The sequence below is a fragment of the Leptopilina boulardi genome, unplaced genomic scaffold, assembly GCF_019393585.1.
Source record: "Leptopilina boulardi isolate dan_hultmark-lab unplaced genomic scaffold, ZJU_Lbou_2.1 LbouV2_315, whole genome shotgun sequence".
In the NCBI taxonomy this organism is placed as follows: Eukaryota; Metazoa; Arthropoda; class Insecta; order Hymenoptera; family Figitidae; genus Leptopilina; species Leptopilina boulardi.
Genome location: NW_026137880.1, coordinates 945,201 through 958,779, shown reverse-complemented (window position 1 = coordinate 958,779; position 13,579 = coordinate 945,201). Strand labels below are relative to the sequence as shown.

Below are 13,579 nucleotides of genomic sequence, written 5' to 3'. Positions count from 1 at the left end.
TGATTAAATTTCGAACAATTTGAGTAGTCTTAAGCCCTTCTAAGTGAAAAATTCGACAAGTTATAAAGATTTAAAGTTACAAGTACCAAAAACCTAATTTAGAGAAAAACGAGTTCGAAGATCAAATATACCATTAGTTACCATGTTAATTAAAAATTAAAAATAAGAATATTAGTTGTTTTAATTACAATGAAGTCATCGTGAACGCACAATTTAACGTGGAACACTTTGTAGCTTGATTTTCAACAATAAAAAAAAATCAAGAATCTGAACCACTTTTAGAAAATTGCAATTATCTCCTAAAATAAAATCGACAAAGTAGTCCTTTTTCATGCGGACGTACACATATAATCCCAAAGTATAAAAAAAAATTCGAAGAAATAAAAAAGTTACACACCTAAGTGTAGCGGTTTTTGTCACATAAGAAATGATTATTGCAAAATTCTAGTCATAATTTAAATACGAAAGTACAATGTCAAATTATGGCAAAAACTTGTACATTTAGGAATCAAATATTTAAATGCGTTTTTCTCGAAACGATGTTCTTAAAACTGTCGGATTACATAATTGCCCAAAAATACCCCTTTTTTGCCTTTGGAGACCAGACAGATCCGATAAATAATTTTTCTTTCATTTTTTTTGAAGTACTATTGGAAAGTAATATAATACAAAAGATTTATTTCCTTTATATAAAGTAATCGACGAGAAAACAATTTTTGTTTGAACTCGTTTTTTGTTGCTTCTAAACTATAATACTACCTTAAACGTTCCCAATTATATTTTGGATTAATCCTACTGTCTCATAGAATTAATTTGTAAAAATAATTTTTTTTGTTGATGTTAATCAATTTTTCAAATTTTTTTATTTTTATGACGTTAACTACAGTACTAACTTCTATATCACTCAATATTATTTTCTCAGTTATATTTATAATATAGTTAAATGTAAAACAGTAATATTAAGTATTATAAGTTTTATATTTAAAATATATTTTATAATAAAATAATTCAAATTTTAAAAACTTGTCTCCAAATTCATTTTTTCTATTAAGGTGTCTTATAAGTTCGTCTAAAAACAGTCTTAATTATTATGTTCTCAGCATCTGTGATTTTAGTAAGTATTTTGGAAAAACCATTGTTTTGTTTTTTAAACTATTGCTACATATGCCTCAGCATTGTCAAGGAAAAATAAAAACTTTCGAAAAAAGCGTTTAATCCCCCTAGCGCACACAATATTTCGTCGATTGAGGGCAGAAACACGCCAATTCAGGCGAATGTTGAGAAACATGACAATCTAAAAAATATTAGGGAAACCTGCCATTCCAGTGAAGATTTCAAAAACATCCCATCTCAGATGTCAAATTTTTGTTGATTGTTTTAGGTTGGTAACACTTTCTTGAGAATGTTATATTATAGTTAACAAAATTTTATTCTTGAAATCAATAATAAAAATTAAGAAAAGTATAATTATTAATAATTAAATTATTAAAGGTTCTACCGACTTAGCCATCAATATTCAACAAAATATTAATTATTTTGACTCATAAATTTTTCGTTTACAGTGTTACCAACCTAAAAGAATCAACAAAAATTTGACATCTGAGATGGCATGTTTTTGAAATCTTCACTGGAATGGCAGGTTTCCCTAATATTTTTTAAATTGTCATGTTTCTCAACATTCGCCTGAATTGGCGTGTTTCTCTCCTCAATCAACGATTTGACCAAGACAATTCATATTTAGTATAGAAGTGTATTTTTGCATGAAAATTAAAGGAAAAATATAGCGAGCACGGTTGAAGTTGATGATCAATTTTTATAACATTTTTAAAGAAAAATTATAATTTAAAAAAAAATCATATCTTTTTACACCAAAAACGAAAAAATTATTATTTTTATTTAACATTAATATCAAATTCATTTTTTTAAAACAATTCAACGTCAAATTGCAATCTAAAAATAAATTTGTTCAATAAAGTTTTAAGTTTAGATCAAATTGTAATAAAAAAATAAATTTGATTTCGACGTCAAAACATAATCGACACGTGTAAAAAATTCAATTTTTAAGGAAAATAAACATTCTATAAAATATGTCATTTGATCAAAAATGTTAATTTTCGTAAAAGAAAAAAATTTTGTTCAGGTCCAATGACCTTTTCACATGCGCAGTAGGGTCAATTATACTTTTCACATATCAACCCTACTGCACATGTCTACAATGCATGAGATGCATGTGAAAAATTTAATTGATCCTACTGCGCATGTCAAAAGTGCATTTAAACCCACTGCGCAAGTTTAAAGATAAACGGATTTTACGGTGCATGTCTCAAGAGTACTCAGCACTACTGCGCATGTAAAAAATTAAAATTAATCCTACTGCGCATGTCTACGGTGCACTTAACTCTACTGCGCAACTCCAAATATCAATGGATTTTATTGCGCATGTGACAAGTTTAATTAACCTTACTGCGGATGTCTAAAGTGCACTTTACCCTACTGCAAATGCGAAAAGTTCAATTGTCCCTACTGCGGATGTATTAAGTGCACTTAACCCCAATGCGCAACTCCAAACACCAACGGAGTCTACTGCCCATGTGAAAACTTTAATCGAACTTACTGCGCATGTCTAATGTGCACTCTACTCTACTGTGCATGTGAAAAGTTTAATTGACCTTAATGCGCATGTTTAAAGTGCACTCTACCCTACTGCAAATGCGAAAAGTTCAATTGTCCCTACTGCGCATGTATAAAGTCCATTTAACCCCACTGCGCAAGTTTAAAGATAAACGGATTCTATGGCGCATGTGAAAACTTTAATTGACTTTAATGCGCATGTTTAAAGTGCACTTTACCCTACTGCAAATGCGAAAAGTTCAATTGTCCCTACTGCGGATGTATTAAGTGCACTTAACCCCAATGCGCAACTCCAAACACCAACGGAGTCTTCTGCCCATGTGAATACTTTAATTGAACTTACTGCGCATGTCTAAAGTGCACTCTACTCTACTGCCCATGTGAAAACTTTAATTAACTTTAATGCGCATGTTTAAATTGCACTCTACCCTACTGCAAATGCGAAAAGTTCAATTGTCCCTACTGCGCATGTCTAAAGTGCATTTAACCCCACTGCGCATGTATTAAATGCACTTAACCCTAATGCGCAACTCCAAACCACAACGGAGTCTACTGCCCATGTGAAAACTTTAATTGAACTTACTGCGTATGTCTAAAGTGCACTCTACTCTACTGCACATTTTTAGAAAAGACTCAGCATGAGTAGCATTCAAATGTCTATCTCTGTCTGTCTGAACATGTGTGCTTGCTCTTATAAAGAACACAATAATTTCAAACTTCCCGATTTATGAATACAGTATAATTGTATTTTAAGATCATTTTTTGCATTCATTACACAAGCACACAAAAAAAAAGTTGTCTGTTTCTTGAACTAGACATATATTTCCTATAGTATTTTGACCCGCTGAAACCCAATCTGAGCTCAGAATTGCTCCATCACCCTCAGTTTTTTTTTAAATCGACCAAAACCACCCTTAAACGGACAAATTCACACTTCGGAGATAAAAAATAAATCAACTTATTTTTTTAAAAAACCGAATTTTCATCTACGAAACTTTGCTCAACTAACTCAAAAACAAAGCCAGCATTGATCCAGCACCCCCTGAATTGTTTTAATCGAAAAAACTACCCCTAATCTGAAGAATCAAATTCAGGAGGTGAAACAATAAAATAACTGATTAAAAAATTTTATAACCAGGTATTTTTACTCCAGCAAAGCAGAAACAAAGCCAGAAATGCTCCCTCACCCTCTAAATTTTTTTTAAATCGAAAAACCACCCTTAAATAGAAAAATTCAAATTTAAGAAGTAAAAAAATATTAAATTACCGGCTTCTTGTAAAAACAGAACCTTAAATGTATGTACTTTTGCTCTAATAACTCAAAAAAATAATGCCAGCATTCATCCATCACCATCTGAATTTTTTTAAATCGAAAAAACTACCCCCAATCTGAAGAATCAAATTCAGGAGGTAAAACAAAAAAATAACTGATTAAAAAATATTATAACCAGGTATTTTTACTCCACCAATGCGGAAACAAAGCCAGAAATGCTCCCTCACCCTCCAAAATTTTTTTAAATCGAAAAAACCACCAAAGAATCAAACTTAGGAGGTAATACAATATAATTATAATGTATTACCTCCTAAGTTTGATTCTTCAGATTAAGGGTAGTCTTTTTGATTAAAAAAATTCAGAGGGTAATGGAACAATGCTGGCTTTATTTTTTTGAGTTAGAAGAGCAAAACTACATATATTTAAGGTTCTGTTTAAAAAAAACCGGTAATTTAATATTTTTTATTTATTAAACTTGAATTTTTCTATTTAAGGGTGGTTTTTTCGATTTAAAAAAAATTATAGGGTGATGGAGCATTTCTGGCTTTGTTTCTGCCTTGCTGGAGTAAGAATACCTGGTTGTAAAATTTTTTAATCAGTTATTTTATAGTTTTATCTCCTGAATTTGATTCTTCAGATTAGGGGTAGTTTTTCGATTTAAAAAAATTCAGAGAGTGATGGATCAATGCTGGCTTTATTTTTTTGAGTTAGAAGAGCAAAACTACATACATGTAAGGTTCTGTTTTTAAAAAAATCGGTAATTTAATATTTTTTATAATTATATTTGAATTTTTCTATTTAAGGGTGGTTTTTTCGATTTAAAAAAAATTTAGAGGGTGAAGGAGCATTTCTGGCTTTGTTTCTGCTTTGCAGGAGTACAAATTCCTGGTTATAAAATTTTTTAATCAGTTATTTTATTGTTTTACCTCCTGCATTTGATTCTTCAGATTAGGGGTAGTTTTTTCGATTAAAACAATTCAGGGGGTGCTGGATCCAAGAAGACTAGAATAAGGAGGTCTAACTCAGGTAGTGAGGGTATGGTAAGTATACGTATGAAATTGGTAGTTGCAGTAGGCGGATTTTCGAGAAAGGCAGAGTGTGCGGTAGACTTCTGCGCATACCAATACATACAAGTTTCAGTAATTCTTGACGAGGCAACAAAAATGTATATGTATTTGTGTGCGCAGAAGTCTACCGCACACTCTGTCTTTCGGCCTACCTCGAAAACCAATTCTTTACGTACCCCCACTACCTGAGTTAGACCTCCTTATTCTAGTCTTCTTGGCTGGATCAATGCTGGCTTTGTTTTTGAGTTAGTGGAGCAAAGTTTCGTAGATGTAAAATTCGGTTTTTTAAAAAAATAAGTTGATTTATTTTTTGTCTCTGAAGTGTGAATTTGTCCGTTTAATGGTGGTTTTGGTCGATTTAAAATAAAACTGGGGGTGATGGAGCAATTCATAGCTCAGATTCGGTTTCAGCGGGTCAAAATACTATAGGAAATATATGTCTAGTTCAAGAAACAGACATCTTTTTTTTTGTGCCTGTGTTATGCGCTTTTTTGATGCCCTCATTTTGCGCGCACTTTCGTGAAGTCGCATAAAATGCGAGGCGTATGTACCTCCATGGAGGACATATCTGCGTGCTTATGTGCATTCACCAAGTGAGGGTAACTCGCACGTCATGAGTTACTTTTGCTGGCAATTTGAACACACTATTGCTATCTGGGTTATTATTATCACTTTTAAGAAAGCCTGAAATAAAAATAATATTATATAATATAGTTAGCTCGGTGCATGCGTCCCTCGAGCTCCGAGTTTATGGCCCGGCCAGTAGAGTGGGGCTATACAACTTCCCCTTACAGGACGCAATCGATGACTGCCTTTGTTTCATCTTTTTTGCTCTTCACATTATCTCGCACTCTCTCTTTCTCTTTCTCTCTGTGTATAACCTGAACTACAGTTTTTAATCGCATTCTCTTGTGAAGTTTCAGATCTCGAATTTTGAATTATGAATAATAATTATATTACAACTATTAATATTATTACAATCGTAATATTAAAAAAAATAACACCTACATTGACAGTCAAACACCTCACTCTATAATTATTAATTAGAGTTTAATAAAAGCTTAATTTAAATAAATTTTTCCATAAATTAACTTTTTAAATACTTATTTAACAATTTTAATCATTTATTTCATCATATTTCATTAATTTATTATGATATTTGGCTTCGCACCGAACTGGACCGAGTTAGGACTGTACTAGGTCAAAACACAGTCCACACAATCCGCCAGGGATTTAAGAAAAGATTTTTTATGCAAGTTATTTTAATAAAAAAAATGTCAAATTCAGAAAGAAAAGGTTGCTTAAGTGCTCTAGATTTTAGCATTATAGATACTGAAGGAGAAATGTTAAATGATAATCATATTAATGAATTTGCACAACTACTGCAAAGAGTACCACAATCAGTTTTCGATATGCAAAACTCTTTGTATTTGCAAATTCTTTATTTAATTATTCATATTAACAGAAATCAAAGGCATATTCAAGTACTTTTTAGTTGTTTCTTGTAGTCTTGGTCATTGGATTTGCACTTATTATGATGGAGTAAAACTTTATATTTATGATAGACTTAATGCAGTAGCATTTGCAACATCTTTATATTTTAATATAATGCCGAATACTCTTGATTACGTTCACAGCAGAATGAGGCAGCATTTAAGCTTAATGTTTAAAAAGAATTGTTTATTTCCTTTTCCTGCAAAAATAACGTCTGAAACTAGAAACTTAATTATTGAAAACGATAGAAAGCGACCTTCTATTGTCCACAGTGAAGAATTGAAGTACAAAAATCCAAATTTTTCCCTTTTTCCTAAATCGATGGAGCAATTAGATTTAAAATTTCCACTGTACATTGAAAATAAACAAAAAAGACCTTATACTTTAAAAGATAAAGAAAGAAAAAAAGGCTAGGTTTCATGAAACAATAGAACAAAAATGAAGGAATTTAGAAAGTCAGAAGCGTCTAGAAAATGATTTGATGCGTAAAACTGTAAAAATTTTAACAGAAACAGAGATTGAAAAAACGCCAATAAAGGAATTTAGAATGTAAGAATAAAAAATTGTTTTTAGAAACAGAAATCGAAAATAAAAAGCGTATAAAAAATGATTTAATGCGTAAAAATAAAAAAAATTTTGACAGAAACAGAGGTTGAAAAAAAGAGCGCCAACAAAGGAATGTAGTATGTAAGAATTTTATTGGAAACGGAGGTTAATAAAAAAGAGCGTGAAGAAAAAGATTTAACCAATAAAATAAATTAAAAGAATACTAAAAAGTTAGATACATTAGGAACTGCAATTATGTCTTTAGATGAATTTGATGAAAAAAATATTTCTAAAAATTATTTGGGTGAAAGGTCTTCAGATAATAATTTTAATAGCTGTTGTCACAAAGGGAAAGTAAAGTTAAATGACTTAACTCCTTATCCTTAGTATTTAGCCAATTTATTATGTGACTCTACCTGTGTGGGTAAAAATTACAGACAAAATATTCGTTCGTATAACAGTTTATTTGCTTTTGCTAGCATGGGAGCTAAATTAGAAGTTCCAAAAGGAAAAGGTCCGTATGTTTTCTGCATTCAGAGACAAGTATATAATTGTACATACTCTTTTCATCCAAATGATGACGATAGTCGTAAATATGGTCAATTGTATATAATTGATGCAAATGCAGCTGTAATAGAAAGATTACATAACGATTATAATAATAAATGTTTGATGAAGTTATTATCGGAAATTGATATTTTACTTAGAAAGATTAATCCATATGCTAAAGCATTTAAAATGATGCGAAATTTTGAGATTAAAGAAGAAGAACAAGCTATATCATCAAATAAGTCAGTAAGAAATATTGAAATGTGGATTAAAAGCGACAGGTTATTAGATCAAAACAAGTTTAATGTTCCATCTTGTAATGAAGTAGCAATTGTATTTGTTAGCGAAGATGGTGAACCTCCTATTGAACGCGATGTATGTCCCTATTAAAAATTTCGACACCGTGAACGATGTCGTAAATAATGTCGTAATCGTCATCAAAAAGATATCGTAAGTGATATCGCGAACGACGTCGAAAATGATAACGTGTATTTAATGAAAAATATTTAATTATTTGTTAAATATAGAAGTTTGATTTATAGAAATTACTTATTCAATATTTATTCAACAAAATCAAAAGTAAAAGTTAATTTAATTTTTTAATTAGAAATATTTTAAGCATGAAATTAGTAACTTGAATCAATGTAAGAAAATAAAGTTAAATTTTTGAAGAAAAACAGGTTTTTTATATTTAGAATCGTTAGTGAAGTGAAATTTTTTGTATTTTCTGTAAAAATAATAATATTAATTTAATTAATAATAATAGTAGTTAGAATTTATTAAAAATTTTATTATAGTAAGAAGAATAGGAATACTATTAGATTAACGGAAAAAACACTGAAATTTCAATAAAACTCGTAGGCCGAAATAATCTTGTTAATAATTTAAATAAAAAATAATGGAAAAAATAATGTTATTTTCATAAACTTAATCAACAAATTTGCAACGATAATTCTGTTCTTCTGCTTAATTTTTATCTTTCTTCTTCCTTTGAGCTTCGTATAATTTGTCACGAATGGATTTGTTAATCCTTTTCATTCGCAGCGCCCTTTGTTTCCCTACAATTTTTGCTTCTGCCAGTTTGTTGTAAACACAATCTACAACAAAAAATATGAATTTAAAAAACTTATAAAATTTATGAAATAAAGTTGATAATTATAAAAAGCAAACTTTTATAAACTGAGGTTTGACACCAAATCTTAATTTTTCATGACGAAAATGAAAAAATTTCAAGATTTTCAAATATAAAAATTATTGCATTAGTTTTTTTTAAACTATTATATTTTAAATGTAAACTTATTCATCTTAACAAATAACTTTAATATGGAATAGGTTATTAAAGAAATTGTCAAATTTTTAAAATATTCGTTTCTGAATAATAAAATGTAAAAATATTGTTAATGAAACTCTTCTATTTTCAGTCAGATATATCTACAATAAAAGAAAAAAATTAACAAGGAATAAAAAGTTTCACTTATCTTCTTGTAAATAGCTATTGATTAGATTTATAAATTTAATTTTCAAAAATGCCGTGGTAATTAAATATGCCAATGGTTTTAAACAAATATCTCTTTTAAAAATATATTTCCCAGAAAACTCTGGGAAGTGCATTTCCTATTGAATTCTCTATAAAATTCCCAGGAATAAACTCCCTAGAGTTTCCTGACTATCTTTTCACATGAGATAAAATTCAAATAAAAATAATTAATTTACCCAATCATTTTCACTTTCAATTCTTCTTCCCACGTAAGTTCTATTCTGACGAATTTCCAAAGAATTTGGACTTGTACTCCGTCCAGGGCGTGGCACGTCTTGTGCATCAATTTCTGGGCTTATTTGGTCCATACGTGGTCGAGATGTTGCAGTATTGTCAGCTGAACTTCCAGGAGTCTCGTTTTGACGATTTTCATTATTTTAGTTTTCATTGCTGTTGACACCAACTGTCAACTCTGTTCTATGCAAATCTCGCTGCACATAGTGTAGTCTGTCTTCTGGAGAATATAGATTATAATTTTTTTAATGAATAACTTTAAATTAAATAATTTAAAAAAGGAAAAATTTTAACAATGAAAATAAATAGTGATAATAATAATAAAATAAATAGTAACATTTATAAAAATAGATAAACTCTACAAAATACGAAAATATAAAAAAATATAAGGTTATCAAATAAACATTTTTCTTTCTATACCGAATTCGTCTATAATACTATCTTCATCTGGAGAGAGCTATACAGTATCTTCATTTCCTTCTAAATCATTAGCATTCGTCTCGTTTTGAGTCTCCATAACTGTCGAATACTTTTCGAGGAGCTTCAAATTTCTTTCATGTTTGGCATTTTGTTGAAGCTTTTGAATAGATTTTTTTTTATCTTTGCTTTCCTTCGATTTTTTAGTCAAATGTTTCTTTTTTGATTTTTTTCGACGGCTTCGCGACTAGCTGCAATGAAAAAGCGCGAGTACAATTTAGAAATTTTTATTAAAATTTAACGATTAAAATACGTGATTGATAATTTTTATTTAATTAATTATTTAATTTTTAATTCTCTCTTTCAATTTTAAGAGGCACAAAAATATTTTCTGGAGTTTTCAATTACAGTCGAAACTGGATAAGTTCAAGGGACCGACAATTTTCTCTCGCATATAGAGGTTTCTCACTTACCCAGTTTCTCACTTACAGAGGTCTCAAAGCAAATTTTCTCACTTACACAGGTTAATGAAAAAATGGTATTCAAATTAATGTTTTATTGTACATAAGTATGTAATTTTTAGTTATTTTCTTCTAAAACACATTATCATTATTATTTATTTAAAAGGATTAAAAAAGTCCGTTATTTTCGTCTGTTTTTTTATATTAATATTTTCGACTTCTTTCTCTAGCGCATAAATTTTATCGAAAAGAGATTTATCAACACTTGAAGAAGATGCCAAAAAAACGATGAACAGTCTCTAACGCTTTTAAAGTCTCTTGCTTATTTGGAACGGGTTTTTCTGTTACAATCAAATTTTCGTTTTTTTCATCTTCCTCTTCAGCACTATTGTTAGCCATGGTTAAATTAGCTATTATATCATCTTCCGTGAGTTCTCCTGCAATTATCACGTTGTCATCTACTCTTACAAAATCTTCGAAAGTTGGATTTTCAACGCTATTTTCACAAGACAAGAGTGTACTCCACTCCTCGATGCTAGGGACATCAACATCGTCTTCTTCTGCAGAGTTTCCTGCGTCAGTACAAAATCCGGCTTTCTTAAAGCAATTCTTGATAGTAATGTCACTGATTGCGTACCATGCTTTTCTGGCGAATTTTATAGCCAGAAGTACGTTTATTTCAGGCTTAGTATTTTTTTGTAAACATGTCAAAACATGTTTCACTACTTCTTTGCGATAATATCTCTTGAAAGCATGAATTACTCCCTGATCCAATGGCTGCAAATGGCTGGTAGTATTGTCAGGTAAAAAAATTACGTTCACGTTTTCGAGCGTAGGTAAATCCGTATGAGCAGTACAATTGTCAATTACCAGAACAATTTTTCTTTTTTTGGTCTTCATTTTTTTATCCATTTTCTGTAACCACCTTTTAAATATTTCTCTTGTCATCCAAGCCTTTGAGTTGTTTTCATAATCGGCAGGTAGAGTTTTTACACCTGCAAATAAAAATTATGTAATGATTTTCAAGTTAATGAAAATGAGTTTTTAAAGTAGTGTTTATAAGAAACAAACCTTTAAAACATCGAGGTCGTCTTGATTTTCCGATGACAAGTAAAGGCAATTTATCCGTTCCAGTCATATTTGCGCAGTGAAGAACAGTAATACGTTTCTTACTTTGTTTTCCTCCGTGGCATTTTTCTTCTTTAAAGGCAAAAGTTTTGTCTGTTAGACACTTAAAAAATAAACCAGTCTCGTCTGCACTGTAAATGTCTTCTGGATCATATTCCCTTAAAAGATTCGGCAGATCTTTGGTCCACTGATTGCATACACTTACATCCACAGATTTACTTTCTCCGGATAATTTCTTAAAAACTATATCATGTTGTCTTTTAAAACCCTGAAACCAGCCGTTACTAGCTGAGAAGTTTTTTATTCCTAGTTTGGTCGCAAAATCACTGGCTTTTCCTTTTAATAATGGGCCATCCATGGGAATATTTTTGTCGCGGATTTCTTTTATCCATTCTAACAAACACTTTTCAACATTAGGAAACTCAACTTTTCGGCTTCTCTTCATGTTTCCATGGCCTTCAGAACACTGAACCTCTATTGACTTTTTGTTTTTTAGGATGTTATAAAAAGTAGATTCCGGCAAATTAAATTCACTCATTATTTCACTTCGTGTTTTCCCACGCTCGAATTCATTTATTATTTTAAGTTTATCACTAACAGAAATTGCGTTAATTTTTCGTTTAGACATTATAAATTTAGAAGAGACTTGATACAACTAAGTAAACTTTTCAAAATTCGTTTATTGACTGAAAAGAAAATTGTTTTCTTTATATACACTGGCCATAAGTCTACGGTGTGATGAAAGTAATGACTAATTATCTTCATTTTCATTTGTGAAAAATAAACGAATGTCATTCGAGCCAAAAGAAAAGCATAATTGACAGAGAATTAAATTAAAACATATTTTATTATATATTTATAAAATGTACTTACATCCCAATGCTATGATATTTGCATTCAGCAACAAATTTTTTTTCCATTTTTGTCCGACCAAACTTTATACTTCTTTCCATTGTCGAAATCACTCACATTTTGCGGGGAAAATTTAATAATTGAATTTAATGGTACAATTGATTGTAAACCCGTTCTAAATTTCACAAGAGCGTGCGATATTGGCATTATTTTATGTTAAAATGCTTATCATGAAAAATTAAATTTGTTTCCGAGCAGTTTGTTATGTAACTAGGAGATGTCCATTGTTTCGATAAAAACTTACTTCAAGTCATCGCAATTGTCAACCTTTCTTTATTTAATTTTGACGTTTAAAAAATATATTAATATTGTAAATCTAAACAATAAAGTTTAAACGATTTTTATTCTAAATAAAATATGAGTGATCGCAAAAGATACAAAACATATCTCGAGCCGGGATCTTTTGATTCTATACCATCATCAACATTTTTTAGGTATAAAAAATTAAAAACAGAAAAGGTACGTATACAAATTAAGATTCATTTAATAAATAATTATAAGCCTAATTCAATAAATCCAAGTATTAATTTTTTACATATACATATTTTTATTATAATTAATTTTTACATCACTTTAGGAAAAATTTGGTACTCAAGAAGATTCTAACATTACAAATGAAGAAGTATTTTCAGATAACACGAGTATTCTTGAAACAAGGTTTGAATCAAACTTGGAATGTGATAATGAATTTATTCACAAAGATATTGCTGAAATTGATAATATAATTACGGAGAATTTAAATGTAAGTTACATTTTGATTATTATGTAACAATTTTTATAAAATTTATTTACACGCTTTTAATTTAATTTTTATAATATTATCACATATAAATTTTAAAATTAAAAGTTAAAACTTTTTGAGGAAAATTTAACTAATAAATTTAACTTTTTACATTTTATAACTTTAATTATTTTTTCAAAAATTGTTATGTATAGGTATTGCTATTTACTCTATTAATTTTGGAAAATTATTTTCAGAAAAAATAAATAAATGATCATAACAAAAATTAATGTTAAAATTTTTTCATTTTTCAAATTTACACTAAAATAAAATAATGATTATATTTTACTCAATGGAAAATTTCAGGAAAAATTTGTTTGTCAGGAAAATGTTGAAAAATGTTTCTTATCACAAAAACTTTTAAAATTAAATGAAATTAAAATAAAAAAATTTTAAATAGTTTTAAAAATAAATTCTAATATATTCTCAGACGTTAAAACCCTAAAAAACAATTAAAATTTTAAAAAGATAATTAAAATAAAAAAAGTTTTACAAAATTTTATAAAGTAGAATATTTATATATTTATATTTTTGTGGTAACATTATATA

General features: G+C 29.2%; 2 protein-coding genes across 2 annotated transcripts in view; one reads left to right on the top strand and one right to left on the bottom strand.

Annotated features, from left to right (window-relative positions):
* The window catches only part of LOC127283887 (protocadherin Fat 4-like), a 232,664-nt gene that overhangs the window by 129,020 nt on the left and 90,065 nt on the right, over positions 1-13,579 (top strand). The gene's annotated exons all lie outside the window — the stretch shown is intronic.
* Positions 10,796-11,787, bottom strand: LOC127283888 (tigger transposable element-derived protein 4-like). The gene has a single exon (XM_051309000.1). It carries the CDS (start codon positions 11,780-11,782, stop codon positions 11,237-11,239), a length of 546 nt encoding a protein of 181 aa, XP_051164957.1. The 5' UTR covers positions 11,783-11,787; the 3' UTR covers positions 10,796-11,236.